The sequence below is a fragment of the Choloepus didactylus genome, chromosome 6 (assembly GCF_015220235.1).
Source record: "Choloepus didactylus isolate mChoDid1 chromosome 6, mChoDid1.pri, whole genome shotgun sequence".
In the NCBI taxonomy this organism is placed as follows: domain Eukaryota; kingdom Metazoa; phylum Chordata; class Mammalia; order Pilosa; family Megalonychidae; genus Choloepus; species Choloepus didactylus.
Window position 1 is genome coordinate 150,600,333 of NC_051312.1, and position 23,997 is coordinate 150,624,329.

General features: G+C 54.5%; 1 protein-coding gene across 1 annotated transcript; it reads left to right on the forward strand.

Moving 5' to 3' along the window:
- Window positions 1-896: 896 nt before the first annotated feature.
- Window positions 897-22,147, forward strand: ADAMTS15 (ADAM metallopeptidase with thrombospondin type 1 motif 15). The gene is made up of 8 exons (XM_037841970.1): window positions 897-1,853; window positions 11,846-11,978; window positions 12,437-12,604; window positions 13,168-13,451; window positions 16,322-16,499; window positions 17,477-17,658; window positions 17,791-17,966; window positions 19,798-22,147. The coding sequence occupies exons 1-8, from the start codon at window positions 897-899 to the stop codon at window positions 20,570-20,572; spliced, it is 2,853 nt and encodes a 950-aa protein (XP_037697898.1). The 3' UTR covers window positions 20,573-22,147.
- The last annotated feature ends 1,850 nt before the right edge of the window (window positions 22,148-23,997 follow it).

A 23,997-nucleotide genomic window follows, 5' to 3' on the forward strand; every position in this document is an offset into this window, starting at 1 on the left:
CCTTCTGGACAGACCATGAGCCCTGGGTTTTGAAAAGAGCTCTCCATGCTCCTGGGAAGCCCCCCTTCTGATAACAGGACACTTACAGGGGGATTTCTTGGTGCTGGGCTTTTAGGGGACACTGCGATTAAGAGCGAGCGGGAATGTTGCCAGGAAGGGATGAGGCGGGACTGGGAGGAGCGGGCGAGTGGCTGGGCTTCATTCCCAACTCGCGACCCGCGCTGCTTGGAGATGACGGGCAGACTCGGGGAAGATGGCAGATGTCTGCCAGGGCAGCAGTGACAGAAGCGTCGGGACGCCGGGGCATAACCGAGGGCAAGACAGCGAACCGCGACTTTAGCGCGGGTTCGCCCCGCCAGCCCCCGCCTCCCGCCTCAGCTCAGCGCCACTCCCTCCTTGCCTAGTGGCTCTCAGCTCTGGAGGCGGGGCCAGCTCTCGGGTGGCCCCCGGAGGAGGTTCGGGGCCGCAGGCTCTGGGAGGCTGGAAGGAGAGGAGGGGAGGGGCGCCGGCTGGGCCGGCCACGGAGGAGGGGGCCTTTAATAGGCTCGCCCAGCGCCTGCTTTGCAGCCTGCGAGCGGCTGCGGCTCGGAGCAGCCGCCCAGCACCTCCCGCTAGTTCGCGGCTACAGATCTTCGCCCTTGCACTTGACAGAGGTTGTACTTAAGCTCCCCGAGAGCGCTTCGCTCGGACTGGCACAGGTAGGAGGCGCGGGCTGCCAGTGCCCGCCCGCTGCTGGCTCGGGAGGGAATCTCCCAGCGTCTGCACTTCTTGCTGGAGCCGCGCGCGTGTTGTCCCGGAGGGCTGGTGGGTCCTGTGCCGGCTGCGCGGAGACCGTGCCGGCGACGGGGAGCCGGGCCAGCCCCTCTCAGAGCAGCGGCTGAGCGCTGCCCTGCGCCATGCTTCTGCTGGGCATCCTGACCCTGGCTCTCGCCGGGCGACCCGCCAGCGGCTCTGAGCCACAGCGGGAGGTGGTGGTCCCCATCCGACTAGACCCGGACATCAACGGTCGCCACTACTACCGGCGGGGTCCCGAGGACTCGGCGGATCAGGGGCTCATTTTCCAGGTCACAGCATTTCAGGAAGACTTTTACCTCCACCTGACGCCGGATGCCCAGTTCCTGGCTCCCGCCTTCGCCACGGAGCATCTGAGCTTCCCTCTCCGGGAGCTGTCGGGGAGCACTCAAGACTTGCGCGGTTGCTTCTATTCCGGGGACGTGAATGCCGAGCCGGACTCGTTCGCCGCACTGAGCCTATGCGGGGGGCTACGCGGGGCCTTCGGCTACCGAGGCGCCGAGTATGTCATTAGTCCCCTGCCCAACGCCAGCGCGCCGGACGCGCGGCGCAACAGCCAGGGCGCACACCTCCTGCAGCGCCGGGGCGCCCCCGGCAGGCCTCCCGGGGATCCCACCTCTCGCTGCGGGGTGGCTTCAGGCTGGAACCCCGCCATCCTGCGGGCCCTGGACCCTTACAAACCGCGCCGGACGGGCCGGGGGGAGGGTCGTAGCCGGCGTAGGTCGGGGCGCGCCAAGCGCTTCGTGTCCATCCCGCGGTACGTGGAGACGCTGGTGGTGGCGGACGAGTCCATGGTCAAATTCCACGGCGCGGACTTGGAGCATTATCTGTTGACGCTGCTAGCCACCGCGGCGCGCCTCTACCGCCATCCCAGCATCCTCAACCCCATCAGCATCGTAGTGGTCAAGGTGCTGCTTCTCGAGGACCGCGATAGCGGACCCAAGGTCACGGGCAACGCGGCGCTGACGCTGCGCAACTTCTGCGCCTGGCAGAAGAAGCTGAACAAAGTGAGCGACAAGCACCCCGAGTACTGGGACACTGCCATCCTCTTCACTAGGCAGGTGAGTGGATCTGTAGCCTCTTTTGGGCCTAGATGGCCCCATTCTCTTAGGGTCACCGCCATAGGTCTCCAAATCCCCTTCGTGCCGAGCAGTGCCCCCGGGCTTAAGTTTCGTTGGTCTCTTCCGACTCCTCCTTTGGGGCTTCCCGGGAGGGCCAGGCTCCCAGTCTCGGCGGAGCTCCGCTCACGTGCATCTGCGAGGTTGGAGGAGAACCTGCTGGTTCGGAAGGTGTTGACCAGGGGCGGCCAATCAGCGCCCAGGAAGTTGCCTTGTGGGAGCTGCAGTTTGCCACTAAGGCCGGTAGGAGGCGCTCTGAGGATGGTTTTGGAGAGGGCGGGAAAGGTCTGCCTTTGTATGGGGGCGTCTGAGTCCCCTCAGACACCTCCTCCGAGCTTCCCTTCACTGGCTGTAGAACTGGAAAGCAATCCCAGCGTCCCAGGACAGGCTGGCTACATTTCTCGCGGGTAACAGGTTCAGTTGTCCTCTCTCTGTCCTGGGCCTGGAAAACCTTGAACTGGGAGGGAGGTAAGAATTTGGGAGATTTTGTGGGCTTTAGGGAAAGGACAGATTCAAGTGCCCTTGAGTCAAGGAAGCAGCCTGCTCTCCTTCCTTGCTGCTTCTCCTGCATGCTTTTCTGCTGAGAGTCTTTCTTCTTAGGGGATTCTTAGGCTCTTGTTCGGAGCTGGGGCTGTGTCACTTGGAGATTCAAGTGGACTTCCAGTGGGAACTGGGTTGGGAGCATCTCGTACAATTTTCCCATATTCTTGCCCATGGAAGGTAACTCTTTTCCCTGATGTGCCCAGCTAGTGAGTTACTCACTAAAATTTGCTTGGACCCTTCTTGACCGTCAAGCAGGCTCCAGCTTCTGCCCTGGTGCCGGAGTGGACACTGTGTGAGCTTGGTAGAGACCATTTGGGAGACTCCAGTCTGTTGGGATTAGAAAGATGGATGCAGGTCAGAAAAGTGGCTTCTCCTTTTGCAGTGACATCGTATGGGCTTCGAAATGCCCTGTCTGCTCCCTGTCTGGTGGGCACTAAGGAAGTCCCGGGTGAGTGGTAGCTAGGATTCTCTCAGCAGACCCCAGAAGTGCCTGTAGAAACCAGATCTTCACCTGATATTCTATCTCAAATAACTTATGAGTTATTGAAAGTTTAGATTCATAGATGTTGGAGTGATTGGGTGCTGTGAAGTTTTTAGATTCCTGACATTTCTCAGATATAGGAGACCAGGGAGAAAAGGGGCGTCCAAGTCATCCGCTTCCTCTGACTTGGGGGCTGTGACTTGACTCTGTGCCCTGCTCTCATTTTCTCATTATCCTAACCATGGTGTTCTGGGGATGGCACAGAATCCTCAGCTGCTTCCCAGCCTCAACTGCTCACTCCACTGTCTCCAAATGGCCAGTCAAAGCTGGCCTGGTGTTTGGACTGGAACTGGAGTCTCCCACACTAACCCATTTGGCACAGCGAGTCCCTTCCTGGAGTTGAACTTCTTCCCTTTCCCAGCCTCCTTCTCCTCCCACCACCTGGCTCCTCTGGGGAGGTCTTTGGCCCAAGTCTGTTTCCTTGCATGCATTCTTCCAACTGAGGTCTGCAGAGCGGCCACTACCCGGCCCCTGCAAGTACTGCCTGAGTCAACTTCAACCTCCGCACACAAACCAGCTCTGCAGGCAGATTGCTGGGGAGAAAAGCAAAGGCCAAGAACAAGATGATGGGCAAAGCAGCTGTGGTCCCCTCCGCCATCCGAGATGCCCCTGTGGAAGCCACTTACAGGCTCTAAAGCAACAGACCTCAGTCTCTGCTGTCTGATGGCTCGGCTGACTCTTTGGAACCAGCCCTAAGGAGAGGACTTCTGCTGGGGACACAGGCCGAACAATCAGAAGGATCCTGCCTTTTGAAGAAGCAGCAATTAAACAGCTTGAGGGCTTCTGTTTCTCAGTGGGGTCTGCCGGCGGGTGCAAGCTGTGACTTTTAGAAGGTGTCTTTGTCTGTGGAGTCTAGAGGGCACAGCCAGAGTGGGGAGGCTGTGTTGGCAGGTCTGTCATCAGGGGACGTGCTTTACTTCTCCCTGCCAGCACAGACATCAGGGCATGCTGCTTTCTCAGGCTCAGGAACTTCTCATTCCTGAACAACCTGGGGCATGTACCGTATTTGATGGGAACACGAGCATGCAGCTGCTCTTTCTAGACTGAGGCAGACGTGGTCTCCGGAAACCTGGAGGGGTTTACTGCCAAATACTCCAACGCAAGAAAAGAAGAGGGATTTTTGTTTTACTTTGTCAGGGTCAGTAGTAATCCTTTAAATCAGAAGGATGAACTAGTTGGCTTACTGTAATGTTGTAATCGATGCTTCTTCAAACTAAAATTTGGCAAACATCTATCTATCTATATATGGTTGTTTTGGTAAGAATATATATGTGTGTGTGTGTGTCAACTTTTTTTTTCTGTAAGGGATCTTGAAATGATAGAACTTTTAGAGTCACATATTCCTGGGTGACTGGTGCCTCTTAGTGACTGATTTTAGCTCACGTTATGGTTTTCCTAGGGAGAAACTAGCCAGGAAGGGGTCTGGCTTGATCAGATGGTATTTCTTCCTTTAACAAGAGATGATAGCAGCTCCCATAGAGCTCCAGGGTGCCGGAGGCCCCTGGAAGGAGAGCAGTGGGAGCGGGAGGACTGGCGAGTGGGGAGCTTTCCCTTTGACTGACAGTCAGAGTTGCTGTGTATGAAAACAAGTCTGGGCCAGGCTGTGTCCTCTTGGCAGACAGATGGAGGGGTGAGGGGTGTTGAAATCAAAACACGGAGAAGACAGGCCCGGGGAGGACCCTACAACCGTTCTACAAGGAGAATACATTGATCATCCGACAAGCATCTTGACAATTCAAGCAGCTTACCTAGAGATCCAGAATAACTTCGTGGAGGAGCAGCGCACGTCTTATTTTGCAAAGTGCCAGGCCTCCAGATGTTCTGCAGAGACCTCAGCTGACAACAGCAGGGTGAGATCAGCTCAGGGTTGGAACCGGGATGTGTGGAGCATTCGAGCCAGCCTTGTTCTGGGTGGACATTTACTTCCATGGGGAAGAAAGTTCCAATGGCTCCTTGTGGCACTGGGCAGCAGGAGCTAGTCTTCCGTCTCTTCAGGTCCAAGGCCACTGACGTTTGGGTAGCCCTTGATGGTAGACTGGCTTTCGTTCATTCATTCATACATTCTTTCAGTAGTTACCGAGCAGCTATGATAGTCAGGTGGTCCACGGGGTGCCTGAGATACAACTGTTAATAAGATGTGGCCCCTGGCTCTAGGAATTTACTGGGGGTGGGGTGGGGGTGGGGTGGGCGGGGAGACCCACAGGTAATCAGCTAATGACAAGACAGTGTGCCAAGGGTGGTAACAAGGCGTGGACCATTATCTGTGAATTGGGCGCCTCCTCCTTATTGGTGGAGCTGCCCGGGACCCCGCAAGGGACAGGAGGCAAGGCAGGCTCTGGGTCTGGGGAGCCGAAGGAGGCTTGTTCTCGGCTTTATGGGCCTCCCTCTTCTCCACTCAGTCACCTGTTTTGCTATCTGTGATATTTCCTCCTCTGGACTGGCTTTTCCTAGGATCTGTAATTTATGGCTTCTCTGCCTACTTATTCCTTCATCTATTTTATTTTTTCTGTGGTGCTTAGTGCCAGTGTACCCCTTTCCAAAATCCTTCCCCTTCTCTTCTCACCGTTTCATCCTTTCTCCCCTCTTGGAGTGGCCCCTTTCGTATCTTCCCTTTTTCTTCTTTCTCTTCACTCTTATTTTCCTCATCCATCCTCTTACCTTTCCATCTCTCACAATCTCTTACAATCCCAGGCTCGGCACTTACCTTCTCACTGTGGCCTTGAGCAGTACTTTGTTTTGTAGGGGAGCATTCTACACCATGCCAGGTGGGACAGATTCTGGAACCTACCTGTGTACGGAGGCCAGTTCTTGATATAACAAAGCACGTGCTAAACAGCAGTGAAATTTCATGCTCATATAAAAGAATAAAGTGTCAATAGTAAAATGATAACATGCATTTTATAGGTATCTCCCAATATAATAAAAAGTGCCATAGTTTTGCCTTAATCTCTTCTGAAGTCAGCTTGGGAAACTATTAGGGAGGAGGGGCAATCTATAGATTGGGTGTGTGTGATACTGAATCATTGGATGGAAACTGAGCACCACTCCTTTGGAGAGGGAGGAAGGGATGGACTGTCTCCTGATTCTTGGGGTGAGTGCTCCTCTCCCCTCATTCCTTACGTACCAAATAAGTAAGGTCACTGTTGATGAGGAAGGATGAGAGAGGAAGGCTGGAAGGAGGAATGAGCAGCAGAATCTTTCTCTTTCTCTTTTTGTACACATAGCTTGGAGGCAGGAAGGCCAGTGAGGTTTTCTCCAGCCTTAGGTCTGGCTCTTACTCTTCCTTTGGACTTCGCTGTAATTGCTTGTCTCCCACTGTTGGCACTTTACCTCCCTTTGCCTTGATGCCTTGCCTCGGTTGCAGTGAATGAACAGAGCTTGTCGCCAGGCAGGGCTGAGCTCTTGCTCTTTCTAGCAATGGACATTGGATGATTTTGCTATTTCATCCTTGTTTTCCTCATCCTTAAAATGGGAATCATGATGATGATGACAATACCTGATTTTCAGGGCTCCTGTGAGGGTAAGCTGCCGAGTGCTCCATAACGGGAACCCAACTAATGCCCTCTAGTATTATCTGTTAAAAGTTGCTCAACTTATACTTGTCATTGTTGACTAATTACCTCCAGACCCCTTGCCACAACTTAAATTGGGGGTAGTCCTGATTTAAAGCATTCTGTCCTGCTGCCCTTGCAAGTATACTGAACACTTCTCTGATTACATATTCCTATTTTTAGCTTGGAAACTATGGATGTCAGCATTTGCCAGGGCCACTGATCTGTGAGCTGCTTTCAGACAGGGCCCTCGTTTATCTTTGCAGCTCCTGTAGCTGACTGTGTGGGCCCCGACGTCACACATCATAGCTGTTCAGTGCATGTTCACAGGGGAAGGTGCTGACATCAGTGATAGGGCTGCACGTAGCTGGGAAAGCTCAGGTACTCTACTTCCCTTCCTCGGATCGTTAAGCCAAGCTCCCAAGCTGTCAGGGGCAGGCTCCGGAGAGGGCATGTAGGTTCTTCTGGCTCTTTGCCATCAGGTTTCACCCTGGGGCAAGTAGGCCCCATAGAGGGGCATGTTTAGTCCTTGCCTGGAGTCAGCAGACAAGGTGCACAGCCGGAACGGGGTCAGTGTGTCAAGGCAGGTGTGCGGCAGGGAGCCAGGGGCCTGCTCAGCAGCGGCAGCAGTGGACACTTCTCGGGAGCGCCCTCAGCGTCACCCCACTGGCTTCCTCTCCTGAATTCTCCCAGGACTCTTCCCACTCCGGGAAGGAGAGGAAGTCCTGCTTCCTAGACCCCTCATTCCTGGGAAGCAGGCTCTCAGGTGCATGCTGCACCAGACCCAGTGTGGAGTCATGGAAAGAGCCCAGCTCTGAGGCTGCACTGCCTGGGAGTCCATCAGGAAGTTGCCCCTTCCTCTCTGTTGGACCTTGGGCTTGCTGACCCTGTGTGTTACAGTCTGTAAAAGGGGGATGAACAGTGGCTTCTCCCTCGATAGGCTGTTGTGAGGACTAAATGAGCCACTACAGGTAAAGCTCTTAGAGCGCCGTAGAGGCTCGATCAACATTAGCCATTTTCATTATTTTTGGTAGGCACCCTTTCTTGAAGTGAAGATTTCTAGAGAAGGTTTAGGCTTCCAGCAAGTTTGGGCTCCCCTCCCTCCTCACTGGATAATTCTTGTTGTTTGTGTTGCCTCAGTTTCTTTCTAGAACCCTTTCTGGTACATCTTGAGGACTTGATATTCTGTTAACAGCAGTAACTAACCCTCTCTTCCAGGCTGTTATCTCCTTCTTCCCAAGGCAGCCTTAGTCACATTTCCCAGGCACGGAGTTACTAGATTTCTTTTTCTTCTAGAAAGCGAGGCCCTCCCATCCTTGGGGATTACAAACAGAAGTGGATTTTGGGCTGGACGAGGAAATACCATGATGCATGAGAGACAGCCAGATGGGAACAAGTTAAAGGGGCAGGTCCTAGTGCAGGGCGGTTTTCATCTGTTAGTGGAATTCCGAGGAGAGGACGCAGCTGGCCTCGGCGGCCAAGGGCCTGGGTGGAAGGCCCATCTGCTCTTCCCTGGACGGTCGGGTGACTCCGGGTGGGTGACTTTGACTCACCTGCCAAGTGGGAGGATGGCGCTGAAGCTCTGTGATTATAAAACTTGGATGCTGTGATATGGCTATGAAAATTAGCCCCGGCTCACGTGCCTCAGAGAGCAGTGTAATCAGGAAGTTGGCTGCAGGAGAATGCACATATTTTCTGCTGCGATTCTTTTTTCAATTAAGAAAAGAACAACTTTCTTCATGCTCAATGTTTATGGGTCCGTCTCTCCATTGTGCTGGAAAATATTGAACACCTCGGTAATGGCGTGGGAAATGAGGGGAGGTGGGGAGGAGGTCCAGGGAAACGGGGTCTGTAGGGAAGATAGAAGTTGAGTGTGTGGGGATGTAGGAAGTGGCATTGGTAAGTATGAATCAGGCCATTTCAAGGTGTTGATCCTTTATTATTATTAATATGGTTCCAACTCTACAGTATTTTATAGGAAGGAACAGCTGGAAAAGAATAAACCAGGAGGGTTAGATTCTTGGCCAGGTTGCAAAAACCGCTGCAGCTGCAGCTACAAAGAGAAATGGCAAGTTGCTAAAACAGTGAGGCAGGTAGGGGCTGTGCTGCAGAGCGCACACATCCTCCCAGGCAGAAGGAACCTGCGTGGTTGCAGTTTCTGGAGACAAGTGCCTGAGTGGAAGAGGTTAAAGCAATACGAGCACTTCTGAGTTCATTCCAAAAGGGTGGAGGCCCTCGGTGCCACAAATGAGGCATTTGAGCTGGGTACTCCCGGGTGCCGGGCAGCTGCTTGTGGATACTTAGGGACAGGCAGAGCCTCTGACCCCAAACAGCTGCATCTTCCCACAGCGGAGACTCCGGTTTTTGCAGGAGGCTGCTCTCAGCTCCACCCTTGCCCTCAGGAAGTATGCCGGTTCTTTCCCTGTTCCTCTTGTTTGATCCGGGGGAACTGGGGTTTCTTGATGGAAAGAACAGGTTGCTCCTGGCCAGAAAGGGCCTGCAGCTGTCTGTCCTTGCTCCAGTGAGAATCCCTCCTCCCTCATAGCCACGGGGCGGGTTGTGGACTGCCGGGCTCCAGGAATTGTCTGGGTCTCAGTAGAAGCTTTCGGTCTGGTCTGGCCATCTCTGATGAGCGGGATGGAGGGATAGAGTGAGCTCAGGACTCTGAGTCCCCACCTAGGTGGTCCAGGGAAAGCTGCTCCGCTTTTCTGTGAGTTAGTGATATCAGCTCCAGAAGATGATGTTTTGTAGGGTTCTTTCCATTGTAACAGTGCTTCATTTTATGAGGTCCTTTTGTAGCCTAGAGGACCAGAAGTGTCTGAGGTCCCGGGGATTGGGGATGGGATGGAAGGCGTAGAGTATGGTACTGTCAGGGTCCTAAGTGAGAATCAGCTCTTCCCCAGAGGAGGAAACTGAGGCCCCAAGGAAAGAGTTGGCTTGCCCCGAGTCACACATCTACTTAGTGCTGGGACCTGGGCCAGAATTTAGGTTTCTTCATTCTCATTCCTCATTCCTGGGCCCTCTAGCTCTACCCAGGGCTAGTGGTGAGTACTCATGGTGCCCCAGAGGGAACCGAGTGTGCTTTCTCTGGTTCTCCCTGCAGACTGCAGCCTCCAGGCTAGAATTCCCAGACTGCCATCTTTGTAGGGTGCAGACTCCAGTGTCTAGGAACGTGTGGCTGCACTGCCTACCTGTCTCCATGAGCCTCCTCCGAGCCTTCTTCCTCGCTGTGGCCCCCGTCCCTCAGCATTCCATTTCCCAAACTTCCCCTCCCCAGGTGTTGACAGCAGTTGTTTCCTAGGTTTCAGAACCCTGGAAAAGGAGAACTTTCTGGGAGATTGAGCCTCTGGAGAGAGAAGGGTGCTGGGAAGTGAAGGGAATTTGAGGTTCACCCCGTGGGGTTCACAGAAGTGGCAGAACTGAGCTGTGCTGGCCCAGGACAGCAGATCCAGGACAGGCACCTGCCTCCCCCACAGTCGACTTTGTGTCCTCCGAGATCATCTGATCACCCCTTGGGGCCGCGGCCAGAATAACTAACTCATTCGCGAAGTGTGACCGGCACCTGACCGTGTGAAGCCAAGTTTGACTGCTCGGGTGGTAAACTTCTGAGAGCTTTGGATTAATTTTTGCTGATTTTCTGTACTCTGACCACATTTCCTCCTATGCCCCTTGCACCTGTGAACTCTACTACCCACCTTTCCCCCATGTCAAGATGCACGTGCTTGCAGATGCATGCACGCACACACACGCAACAGATGTGTACATGCATGCATGTATGCACACATGTCCACATGGACACACATGCATACACGCACATATGCAATGCATGTTCATACTTACACATATGCACATGTGCACACATGCATGCACACACATGCAGCCCTAAAGAGAAAAGAGATTGAGAACAGCTCTGTGCGAATCTTTTGCTCCTGCAGGGGGTCCCAGCAGCCCCCAGCAGCCCTTTCTTTGCGTTTGCTCAGAGGTTGCTAGGCAGTTAGCTGTGAGACCGTGGAAAGAGCACTGCAAGCGAACTCCATGCACCCTGAGGTCATGTTTCCACTCTGCCACACCTTAGCCGGTGACTTGAACCACTCTGAGTTCTGCATCCTTGCAGGGGAAGGTGGGAATCTTAGTCACTCTCTCAGTGGGATAGTGCCAGGATGAAAGAAGCTAATGCATGTGCAGTACCTGTCCAGTGTTAGCATTTAATACACTGGGACCAGGATTGCCTAGGATGACAGATCTCAGCCTCCTCCTTTTAAAACCAGATAAAATAATATGTGTGCCTCTTAAGATCAGGGTGAGGATTAAATGAGGTGATGCATGAAATGAGGGGCACAGTGAAGAGAACACCAACACTGCTGATTCCACACATTCTTTGCAAGGGGAGCAGAATGTGGACACAGGCCTTACCCTATTCCCATCTCCTGGGCTCTTGTCTAGATATGTTGCTCGCCCATAGTGCTCAATAAGCTCTTTGAGATCCCCACTCAGGAGCCCCCCATCTTGTCCTTCCACGTCTCCTGAAATGATTCCCTGCCAGGGTTTGCTACTGGAAGCCCCAGCATCTGCTGCAAGTTAAGCTCCAGAACAAAAAGAAGGGCCTTCCTGCTGGGTCACAAGCCATTTAATTTGTCTTTTCTTCTAAGCAACCACTGAGTTCATGGTCCCCTTGCACTTCGGACGCCAGCGGAGCTGTGGCTAGCTGGGGGGCTGGCATCTATCTCTCTCTGCCTCATCCCAACCCAAGGAAGCCAAGTCTCTGCCTATGTGGGCAGGTCCTTGGTTGGTGACCCTTTGGCTGAGAACCTGAACTTAATTCATGAGTGTCCAAAAGGCATTTACTGGGCAAGGCCCTTGGCTGCCCAGAGCTGACTGTGTAGGGGAAAAGGCTTGCCTTCTGCCCCATATGCCTCTATCAACCACTGCCAGGACCTCGTCCAGCTGCGACAGTCACCAATTTTCTGGTCTGGATGGCCAACTCTATATAAAGCAATGGCCCTAGAAGTTTAATTTTGTACCTCCTTAATTCCTCGCATGGGACCTCCCTGGATAGCATTTGGGCAGACTTTTCTCAGGAAGCCACAGAACTTCTGTCCTGGGTCTACTCCCTTAGCCTGGGTTGATTCCAGGCATTGTCCCGCATTCTCCTGGGAAAAAGGGTCTGGCTGGAAAGGGGCTGGGCCTGGTTGGGGTTAGAGTGGGGTCGACTTGGAATTTCCTAGGGGATGCCCTCTCTTCCCTTCTGGCCCCTTCTGTTGCTGACTCTGACTTCTGGCACCTTCTCTCCCACCTGGCAGGACCTATGTGGGGCTACCACCTGTGACACTCTGGGCATGGCTGATGTGGGTACCATGTGCGACCCCAAAAGGAGCTGTTCTGTGATCGAGGACGACGGGCTCCCGTCAGCCTTCACCACCGCCCATGAGCTGGGTAAGGCCGGAGGAGCAGAACTCCTCGCCGGGGGTCTCTCTGGGGATCTGCTTTCCTCTGGGATGGTGGACTTTGGTCTTTGCTCCCACCTGTTTCTGAAGCCCTAGCTGCCATTTCTCAGGACCAGGGTCTGCCTTAGCAATGCCTTTGTTTTATTCTTCCCTGATCATCCGAGTACTCTGCCGTCACAGATTCTCATCTGTTAGGCACTGTGGGGACAATATCTTAAAGAAAAGAGGAGCCATGTGACACATCGCTGGCTGCACTGAGGGCTGGTGGAGGGGATGGGACACAAGAGAAGGTGACACTGAGGATGCCTGCAGTCTACCCATAGGTAGAAATGACCAGCCTGAAAGCTGATATACGAGCCTTGTAGCTTCCCCATCGGTCCTCCCCAACACAGGCCTTTCCTGGCCAAGTCCTTCTGCCCTCTGAGTTCTCCGATCTGTCCCCCGCAGGCCATGTGTTCAACATGCCCCACGACAACGTCAAAGTGTGTGAAGAGGTGTTTGGGAAGCTCCAAGCCAACCACATGATGTCCCCAACCCTCATCCAGATTGACCGCACCAGCCCCTGGTCTGCCTGCAGTGCTGCCATCATCACTGACTTCCTGGACAGTGGGCACGGTGAGCTGGGGGCAGAGAGCGAAGGTGCCTGCTGAGGGGATCCCTGCTGTGGTCACCAGTGGACCCGTCTCCTCTTACCTGGGAGGCCCTCAACTCCTGAAAGGGCTTTGAAAGGGTCTGTGCCGGTTGTCCCTTTGTTCTTTCTCTCCCCACCATTTAGATGCTGGGATGCCAAAGGCCTCGCATGGCCGCTGAAACCCTCAGCTTCTTGGGTCAGCCCTGGACTTCAGTTGTTGTTAAGGAGCCTCTCTTAGCTGGAATGTTTCAGAAAAAATGCCTGGCTGGCAGTCAGGGGACCTGGGTTCCAGCCCCATTGCAGCCCCTAACTGTGCCGTGGTGGTGGTTTAGCCTTCCTGGACTTTGTACAGTTTCTTTAGAATGTGGTAAAAACACTCCTTGCCTTCTCCAATCAATTATGAAGGTGAAAGCAGCTAGTAGAGGGGAGCATGTAAGCATACAGTGACTTTGGAACTGTCATCTCCAGGCTGCAGTCTCCTGCTGGTCCAGCCAAGCCCTGTGGTTCCCAGTTCCTCCATAACAAACGATGTCCTTGCTCTCTGCAGGTGACTGCCTCCTGGACCAACCCAGCCGGACCATCACCCTGCCTGAGGACCTGCCGGGCTCCAGCTACACGCTGAACCAGCAGTGTGAGCTGGCCTTTGGTGTGGGCTCCAAGCCCTGCCCCTACATGCAGTATTGCGCCAAGCTGTGGTGCACGGGCAAGGCCAAGGGACATGTGGTGTGCCAGACGCGCCACTTCCCCTGGGCAGATGGCACTGGGTGTGGCGAGGGCAAGTTCTGCCTGAAGGGGGCCTGTGTGGAGAGATACGACCCCAACGAGTACAGGGTGAGTGCCCAAGCCTGCTCGCCAGGGGCTGCTGGGTGGAGGGGAGCTGACCTCAGGGTTCTCTGAGCTCTGGGCCCAAAGCGGGGAAGCTCCCACAGCAGGGCTGCTGTGTGTGACGTTGGCCATATCTCACTGCTACCCTGGGCCTTGGCTTCCCAGCCTAGGGTCCTCTCCCCATCATAAATCTAAGGGTGGAGAGAAAAGAGGGTCAGAAGACTTGGTGTGGCCTTAGACACTTGGTATGGCCTTCTGAGTGCTGAGCGTTGTCCTAGCAGTGGAGGAACTCTGGGTTCAAAGCTCAACATGGGGTGTTAGGAGTTGGCTTCCTCTTGGTTCCTTCATTTCTTGCCTCATCGAATATCTCTTGAGTGTGCTCCCTGTGCAGGGAGCTGGGGGTCATACACATGGAGAAGGGTTGGTCATGGCCCCCTAGAGAACTTACAGTTTATTGGGGGCTTCCTGCCATCAGGTCTGGGATTGAAATGGCACCAAACCATTTGCTATGTGCTGAACCAAGCTGCAGGTTTCATTGTAATACCTGCTTTTTACCTGGAACATGGTGGAAAGAAGTTTTTTTCTCCCTCCCTGGTAAATAGGAAAGGTGATCAAACCAGGACAAGTTCAGAACCCCAAATATTCTCTTAATATAACAACTTCATATTCTTCCAGTCTTGGGTTGAGGTAGAAAAGGGATTTGCAATTTACTGGCCAGGCATGAAAAGCCTGTTCTCTCCCTTAATGTTGGTGATTCTCACACACCCTACCTCCAAGTCGAGCAGCAGTTCTTGTGGACTGTCTTCAAAAAAGATCCAGAATCTCACCAATTCATTTGCCACCACCTCTCCCTGAATTGGTACTGCTGTCCCTGGCTCGTCTCTTGCTTCTGGTCTTACTCCTTAGGGACAACTCCCACCACAGTGGCCAGAGGGGGCCTCTAAAATGCCAGGCAGATCATGTCACTTCTATGCTCGGGGTCCCTCAAAGACCTCCCGTGAGACCTCAAGGGGTTCGCTCCCCACATTCCCTTTTTCATCACCCATAATACAGAACCCCCCCGCCCCCCAGCTCCCATTCCCCTCCTGCTTTCCTCCCCATCTGACACTGTCTCCGGGTGCTGGTTTATTTGTTCCTTGTGGATCTCCTCCTGCTAACCCCGAGGATGTCATCGCTTTGAGGGTGGGGGCTTTATTTAGATGGTGCCTGGCACGTTGCAGGACCTGAACAGAGGGGCGGTGGGTGGGTGGATGGATGAGTGGACTTGTTAGGTGCACTGAGAATGTGTGTCGGATGAATAAGTGGGGAGAAGATACAGCAAGTCACCCCTGTATGGTCCCCGAAGCCACAGCACAGTGTTAAATACTGAGGAAAATTGGAGGCAATGAAGCCGAGGCACAGGCCCCCACAGTCTTTGGAAGGTCCTTGGGGCCTCCAGGCGTGGTGGGGATGGGGCTATGCTGCAGGGCGCCCGGGGGCAGAAAGGGTGGATGCGGACGATCCTTCTTGGGGAGCAAGACGGTGGACTGAATGGGGCTCTCCTTGGAGAAGAGGGCAGGGCCAAGGGAGAACATTTATTTAGAGGACAAAACAGACATGCTGACAATGAAATGAGCTCTGTGACCCAGGAACAGAAAGAATAAATGGACACTTACGTGAGTTCAAGAGTTCATGTTGCACACTGAGCTCTGCGTGCCTTATTTGCTGGAAGGATTATCTGTGGTTTCACTCTATTCAATTGAGCTGCTTCCTCTATTGCCCGAATGATGTTGTCTCAGGGAATGAAAACTCATTTTACTGTCATCTTAAGAAAAACATAATGAAACCTGTACATTTCCTATCCCCTTTCCACCCTCTTAAAAACAATAACAGCAACAACAACTGCATAATTCACTCCAAAGCCAAACAGAGTTTTAGGATGGCTTAGGAGTCTGTAACCTGTATCCCCTCTTAATGCAAACATTAGAACTACTTTAGTGACACTTTCTCAAATTTAGTCCCTGATTTAATTAAGATCAGTCTGGTTTGGTGAAAATTCTGAATTCTGGAACACTGACAAATCAAAATACGCCCATATCCATGGCTGTATTGCTTTCTGGAGAGGCCGGGGGCTAACCTTGCCTTAGATTTAGAGAGTCTCGTAAATACACTAGCAGATAGATAATGGGAAACCTTGAATTCCTGCTCTGTGGAAGGCATGGTACTACAAATTATTTTTATTTTTTTAACCATAATCTTTTTTTTTTTTTAAGAGCAGTTTTAGGTTTGTGGAAAATGTGCAGAGAGTACAGAGGTTCCCATACATCCAACCCACCCCCACAATTTCCCCTACTATTGACATCTTGCATTGGTGCAGTACATTAATTATAATAGGCGAATCAATATTGATAGATTATTAGTAATTGAGCTCCATAGTTTCCATCAGGGTTCACTCTTTGTACAGCTCTGCGGGTTTTGACAAACGCATTAGGCCGTGTATCCACCGATTCAGATGCTGTTATGCAATTTAACTTTTCCGTCTAACTTCAGACCCGACTGCTATTAGCTCCGTTTTTGCAGAAGACGCATCTGCAACTGAAGAGGACTTAGCTGCTTGCTCCAGGCCTCCGGGCTAGACTGGGCAGGACCCACTGGGAAACAGGCCTTCCTGATCCCACAGCCCGGGGGGGGGGGGGTGTCTCCGCTGAGCATCTCTTGATCATTTTCCCCTCGTGAAACAGAGTGAATTTTATCCCCGAGGGAGGAGAACTCGGGTGTGCACGGGTTGTCTCTGTGCGGCTCTCCCATGGGTCTGGTGCGGCTCTTGCATGGGTCCGGAGCACAGGTGTGGAACTGGGTGCCCCCGGCGAGGGCTAACGGCGGACTCTCCCGCGCAGGTGGACGGCACTTGGGCCAAGTGGGAGCCCTACGGCCCCTGCTCGCGGACCTGCGGCGGGGGCGTGCAGCTGGCCCGGCGGCACTGCAGCAACCCCGCCCCTGCCAACGGGGGCAAGTACTGCGAGGGCGTGAGGGTGAAGTACCGCTCGTGCAGCCTGGAGCCGTGCCCCAGCTCAGGTGAGGGCCCGGGAGGCAGGGCTGGAGGTCCTTGCGGTCACTCAAGATTCTAAACCCCCGGCACAAGGTCTGGCAGCCTGGAGGTGCCATCCCTCTTGGAATCGTTCTGCCCACCCACCACTGGCCGTCAGGGGGCTTTTCCTTCTGGGTGGTCCATCTGGGAGGCTAAATGGTTCAAGGGAAGGTGACACTCTTTTCAGGACTTGCAAGCCCATTTTCATAAACAGGAGTTCCTGATCCAGGGCCCTTGAACTTGGGTGGGAAAGAAAAACATCTCTCTTTTTACTAACCTCTCTATCTAAAATTTAGTATTCCCTCCTGCTAGAAATGTAGGCAGACAGCTGCAGCTGTAGTAGCAGGGTGGGTGAGTTCCCCATTACTAGAAACTGTGGGTGTTTTCACGTCACATTTCAAGTGTCACAGAGATCTCAAAATGCAGTTTTGCCTGTCACTACATCAAAATTACAGTAATTAGACTGACTATGGAGCCTTGTTACTTAATGTTTTAACAAAGAGACACATGTCACAAATACATTTAAAAAATCTACTGATAGTTGTATAACCTCATTAGTGTTCCTTGTTATGTAATGTAATTTATTTTATGCATTTAATAGCATTCTAAAAATAGTTTTGCTAGTCTACTGGAGGGGGTTGGTAGTCCAACAAATGTTTAGGTTACCTGTCCTCAAGGAAGGGTTTAAGGTTAGGGATCTTTAGAGATCTTCTTCGAGAAGGTGGTGTGTTGCTTGGGGTTCCTTAGCCTCTGAGATCTGTATCCTTTGGGACCAGGCTGCTTTAATCCTTTGAGATGGGGAGGCTGTAGCTTCAACGATGAGGAATGCCGGGAAAGAGCTGTTTGGAGCCACGGGCAAGCTGGGCACCCCTGGGTGGGTTTCTCTCCTTGGCTGCCCCCCTGCCCCCACCCCCACCCCCCAGCTCCTCCCTTAGCTTCCTGGGTCTGCTTTCTTCCTCCCAAGTCTCTGGCAAGAGCTTCCGTGAGGAACAGTGTGAGGCTTTCAATGGCTACAACCACAGCACCAACCGGCTCACACTCACCGTGGCTTGGGTGCCAAAGTACTCGGGCGTGTCTCCGCGGGACAAGTGCAAGCTCATCTGCCGAGCCAACGGCACCGGCTACTTCTACGTGCTGGCACCCAAGGTGAGCAAGTCAGGGCAGGCGTCCAGATCCGGGACGGGGGTCTGTGCGGGCTTCCTGTGGGTGGAGGCTGAGAGCCCCCAGCTGAGCTGCCCCTCTCCCCTTTTCCTCCCCTCCTGGGGGGGGGCACTGCAGGTGGTGGACGGGACACTCTGCACCCCTGACTCCACCTCGGTCTGCGTCCAAGGCAAGTGCATCAAGGCTGGCTGTGACGGGAACCTGGGCTCCAAGAAGAAGTTCGACAAGTGCGGGGTGTGTGGGGGAGACAACAGGAGCTGCAAGAAGGTGACTGGGCTCTTCACCAAGCCCATGTAAGTTCTGGGCCCCTCAGGGTGCAGCTGGGAGCAGGGGGCAGCGGGGAGGGAGTTTCTCCAGGCATAGGGGCTTGGGTCGGACTGCAGGAGATGTCAGTTTCTGGCCAGAACCCCTGCTGTGGAGGCTCTAGACCGCTCCAGGGCTGGTCTTCATGCATTCATTCATCCCTTCCTTTATTCAGCCAACACTCAACAGGCAAAAAGGAGTGAACACTCAGTTCAATATTGATTTGGCAGAGTCATTAAGAGCGAGACAGACGTGAGCACCACAGTTCAAAACTCAGGTCATCATTATTTGGATGACCTTGGGCAAGTGACTCAGTCTCTACGACTCTTGATTTCCTCATTTGTAGAGTGGGTGTAATGCCCATAGATATATTTCATGTACAGCTATAGTGAAGATTGAGTGAGCTAATCGAAATGAAATGCTTAGCATAGGACCTGGTGTCTCCCACCCAGTAAGTGTTAATGATGTTGATAAGTTGACTCTAAGTGGAGGTCGAAATGTCACAGGCTCAGGCACCTCCCAGGGCCTAGGGCACTGGCCTTGGGATGGGGTTGAAGAGAGAAGGGCTGTAGACCTGCAAGGGGCTGGCAAAATCAGTGGCTGTGACTGTAGGAGTCTCTGCTTCCTGGGAGAAGTGCCCTGGGATCTAACTGAAGGAACATTTGGAGCCTCTGGATTTCCCAGCCCTAGGGCCTGGAGCTCCCGAACTTTGCTTGCAGAGCCTGAGTACATTCCCTTTTATTTCCAGGGGAAATGTGCTTCTTTGAAGGTCCTGACCCATTTTCTGGAGAAAGCGGGGGCAGGCAGAGGGCCTGAGGTCTCCATTGGGGTGGGGGAAGGTTGACACTGAAAACTTGGGAGTCCCAGTGGCTGATGACTGGAGAATTCTGGGTGGCTGTCTGGGGAACGTTGGGGTCCCTCTGCTGAGTGCCTGGGAGATGGAGAGGGAGGACAGCCAGCTCCTCTCTCAGGAGGTGGAAGGCGTTCCAGACTGTCCTTCCTGAGGACCTGCAGGGGGTGTTCCTGCAGGGAGCAAAAGGCAAAGACCCCCAGATTTGCTGCACTGGTTAAATGGCAAGTGCTTCTTTCACAGACCATTAGAACTGGCGGGAACCCTGGCTGTCATCTCCTTTCACCCACCCATTGTGCAGACGAGGACACTTGAGCCTGAAGAAACTCACGTGCTTAAATCACACAGGGAGCTCAGGCTAGATCTCCTTTCTCCTGAACCCAAGGCCAGCACCCTTTCACCAAATCAAGCTTCCCAGCCTGAGGCTCAGAGTCTGGAGACTGATTTCCTTCTTCTCCCCTCCTCCTCCCCATCTTTCTCCTCCTCTCCTTCCCCTTCCTCTTCCCCATCATCATCATAGCTAATATTTATTGATGCTTTGTATCCTTTAGCATGTATGAGCTGTGCATATTATGATCTCTAATTTTTAAGTGAGGAAACTGAAGCTTCGAGAAGCTTAATAACTTATCTGAGACCAGTGGCTGAGCAAGTGGTAGGGATCTGTCTGACTCTGAAATTGTGCTTTTCTCTCATGCTAACATTGACCAAGAGATATAGTTAGTGAGGAAGAAAAAGATCCCGAGGTTATAAAGCCAGGGTATTGCATTTTGGGTTACCTGGCAATAACCAGATGCACCAGCTCTACCCGTGAGCTTTGCGGGAGGCGATGGCTTCCAAATGTATGCTTAGGCAGCCTGGCTGGTCGTTGTCCTCTGCCAGCACCAGGGCTTGGGACTCTAAAGGGGGATGAGGTCTTCCCAGCCTGACGTCCCGATGTGGGTCTGATGTGCAACCCCCTCTCCCTGCCACAGGCACGGCTACAATTTTGTGGTGGCCATCCCAGCGGGCGCCTCGAGCATCGACATCCGCCAGCGGGGCTACAAGGGGCTGGTCGGGGACGACAACTACCTGGCCCTGAAGAACAGCCAGGGCAAGTACCTGCTCAACGGGCACTTTGTCGTGTCGGCCGTGGAGCGGGACCTGGTGGTCAAGGGCAGTCTGCTGCGCTACAGCGGCACGAGCACCGCTGTGGAGAGCCTGCAGGCGTCCCGGCCCGTCCTGGAGCCCCTGACCGTGGAGCTCCTGTCCGTGGGGAAGATGACGCCACCCCGGGTCCGCTACTCCTTCTACCTGCCCAAAGAGCCCCGGGAGGACCGGCCCTCCCTGCCCAGGGACCACCGGGGCCCCTCCGTGCTGCACAACAGCGTCCTCAGTCTCTCCAACCAAGTGGAGCAGCCTGACGACAGGCTCCCTGCGCGCTGGGTGGCGGGCAGCTGGGGGCCTTGCTCCCTGAGCTGCGGCAGCGGCCTCCAGAGGCGGGGGGTGGACTGCCGGGGCCCCCTGGGGCTGCTCTCGGCCTCGGCCTGCGATGCTGCCCACCGGCCGGTGGAGACACGAGCCTGCGGGGAGCCCTGCCCTGCGTGGGAGCTTGGCGCCTGGTCACCCTGCTCCAAGAGCTGCGGCCGGGGCTTCAAGAGGCGCCCACTCAAGTGCGTGGGCCCTGGAGGGCGGTTGCTGGCCCGGGACCAGTGCGGCCTGCGCCGGAAGCCCCAGGAGCTAGACTTCTGCATCTTGAGGCCATGCTGAAAAGGACTGTCTCTTTCTCCCCGGTGCTCTCTCTCCTGCAGGTGCTGCCAGCTTTCTGGCCAGTGGGGACAGGGGGGCAGTGGGTAGGAGCCCACCCTGAGATGCAGGGACAAGGACCATGGACCGGGCCCCTCCCTGGCCTGGGTGGGGTAGGGGGAAGTGAACACAAAGTCTACCTCATGCCCGGCTCCTCCGGGCCCCGGTTGCTGGGTAGAGGCTGAGGGGTGCCAGGTCCCCGGTCAGGGAGGCTGTGGGCTACTAGGAGAGCCGGGCCCAGCAGCTTGACACCCATGGGCGGCCCCTGGGGCTCTGAGCCACTTCCGAGCAAGGCAGGTTTTTCTGTGGTGCTTTCTGCTCATTTCCCTCTTCTGGCTGCCATGGGACTGAGAACAAAACCTGGTGGAGGTGGGACGAAGCCGGCTGGAGGGCAGAGGAGGGTTAGGTGTAGCTGGGGCCCAGGCCACTGCCACTGGAGAAGGGTGTGTGTGGAGGGTCTCCTGAGGCCATTTCTTGGCCCTCCCTTAAAGAAGCATCCCCTTCTCCCTGAGGGGTCTGGGATGCCAGCTTAGTGGGAGGGCTTCCACTTAGGCACCCTCCATAGAAAATCAAAAGGGACCCTGCCCTTTACTGCAAGAGGGATCAGGCCATTCTTTTAAAAAAGACGCTGAAACTTCTAAGTGGAGATAAATGCTTGGCTGGAGCAGGGAGTGTGAGGAGAGAGCCAGGCACCGAGCCCCCCATGCCTGCAAATCTCTTCTCCCTGACCGCTGAGTGACACCTGGCCCTGGCACGGTGCTTCACCTCCTGAGACCCCAGCTTCCCCAGTTGGAAAACGGGGTCTGCTGTTTGCTACCTCAGGATATGTCTCTGGGATCCCCCCCTTGTCCCTCCCTGGGGGCAACGGTGACTGTGGTGCTTCTATCAGAGCATGCTGTCTTCCTTCATGGTGGAAGGCTTGTCTCGGCTTCCTGCTCCCGCAGCCCCTGGGTGCCCAGGCCGGAGAGCGGAGAGCCAGCTGCCCTTCAGCCTCCAGGAGGGCGGATTTCGGGAAGAGTGAGTTAATGGACCTAGGTGCTATTAGCAGCCACCAGTTTAGGGGGTGCTGGAGACCTGTGCCTTGGAGGTGGGTTTGGGGAGTGGAGACAAGGGCATGTCCAAGAGCTCCCTTTGGGGAAGGTATTTTGGGGTTAGAGACAATTGGCCAAGCAGGGTCTTTCTCGAGGGTACCATTGCTCCAGCCAGCATATGTGGGATTCTGTTTCTGTGTGTAGGTGATGTGATCGTCCTTTAGCAGGGAGATCAGGGCCTCGATGGAGGACGTCACTGAGGCCAGATCAGAGCAAGGGCCTTCCCCAGGGACAGGGGTTTGGTCCTTTTATTTGGTTTCCCCCTAATGGTCTGAATCCACAACCCAGCCGGCCAGGCCTCTGAGATTGCTACAGTCCTAGAGGTGTGGAGGGCACCTTGAAACAGGGGTGAAGAACCTGGTGGGGCTTGAGGGGTGAAGGGATCTGGGGTGCTGCAGATGGCAGTGACAGCCGCACCTGTGCTTGGGGCATTCCACCTAAACTGGGAGGGGGCAGTGCACAGGTGCCGGGCAGGATGGGCAGGGGGTGGGGGTGGGGGTGACGGGAAGGCCACCTCTGGGGGACCGGGCCCCCTGGCACAGCAGCTCCTGCTCTGTCACTTTACAAGTCCTTTCAAGGAGGAACCACAACCCATCTTGAACATTCCAGCTGGTCTGACTGTGTCATCCAGGGCTAAGCAGAGACAGTGATCAAGGGACAGGTTTCTCCTGGCGGTGGAATAAAAAGTGAGGGTGTATGTCGGGTCTGTTGGGGAAGAGGTTCACTCTGGAGACTCCAGCATCTTCTTTGTTGGGACGTGGACCAGTGAGGATCTGGGCTCCTCCTTCCCCGGCCCCTTTGCCCGACGTGCGCTCTCGTGGACGGACCCCGACCCCAACGCTGTCCTGATGGGCCTCGCCAGGCTGGAAGGAGTTGAGGACAGCTGGAGGGCCGTTAGTGTTCCCAGCCCGGGACTTGGCTCCAGAGGCACCGGCCGCCATCGTGTATGGAGCTCCCCACCCGCTTTGGTGCACGGTTCTTTTGCCTTCCGTGCACTGCAGAAGAACGTGGGCCGCGGGCCCCAGCTGGGCTGTGTATACTGTGTATACACGGGAGCTGGCTGCCGAGCTGAGAGCAGCCTACTCGCTCCCAATAAAGTTGTAAGGATTTAAAGCCTGCGTCCTGCCTGCTTGACTTCATCTTGAGCCCCGTGCCCTCGGCATGGTTGCAGAACGCCTGCCACATGCCAGCTGCGGCACTGGGTGCTGGGGCACAGCATGAATGAGACAAGCACAGCGCTGGAAGGTGCGTGTGTGTGTGTGTGTGGACAGGGAAGCCCTTTAGAGGATATGACAACAGACCTGCGGGTTGAGGACATACCCAGCCCCGTGAAAACACGGCAGGGGCTCTTAGTGGGGCACAGGTGCAGAGAGGGGTGCACCTGGGGGTACAGGAGGACCCAAGAGGGCCTGTGTGGGTGGCCTGTGGGGAGAGGGGACAGCAGGGGACAGCAGAGGTAGAAGGACCCCGGGCCCCTGCCTTACGAGGAAACCCCAAGTTCCCTGAGGGAACTTTTCCTTCTGTTTGGAGAATGTTTCGCTCTTTCCAGTACTGGTTTGGTCTAACAATTTTAGCAAATATCTGGGCCGGGGAGGAGGATGATGCATTTTAAAGGCCATTGAAGTAGCAGTTCAGAAACCTGAGGATTGGTCCCAGACCCAAGAGGCCCCCTTGGATTTTCAGTTCCTATCCGCTTAGTGCTCCCTCTGGGTCCTTCCAGCTTTAGCAGGCTAGGTTTCCAGCTCTGGTTTAAACTTTGGGAGACAGGACCAATTTCAGTTTGGGGTCCAGAGATGAAAGGGCCTCTCTCCATGCTCTCCTTGGGAGCAGGGCTGTGGGGTGAAGGACTTCAGGGGCTGGGGTAGACGGAGAGCCCCTCCTTGGGGTGTGTGGGTGAGAGGTCCAGAGCAGGGGCTCGGATCAATCTTCTGCACTTGATAGAAAGTTCTGGTGGCAGGAAAAGCCAGCCAGAAGTGCCTGCATGATTCTGCAAGTTTGTTTGAGGCCTGGAAGGGTCCTGGGGGAGTTTGGGGGGTAATGTCTAAGCCAGAAACTAGGAAACTTTGATCTTCCCCAAACTCTTCAAAACCTTGTGACCTTCCCAGGGCTGTGCCTTTTGTTATCCTTTCTGGTTTCTATTGTAGCAATTACCAGCAAATTAGGAAAAGATCCGGTGGCGGTTTAGGGGTTGCAAGATCAAAGAAGAAGCAGAGGAGGTGGGGTCTCACCCCAGGGCCAGACCTGGGGGCCCAGGACAGGCTCCAGGTAAGGGAATGGGTGAGTGGATGTGGGGGCACC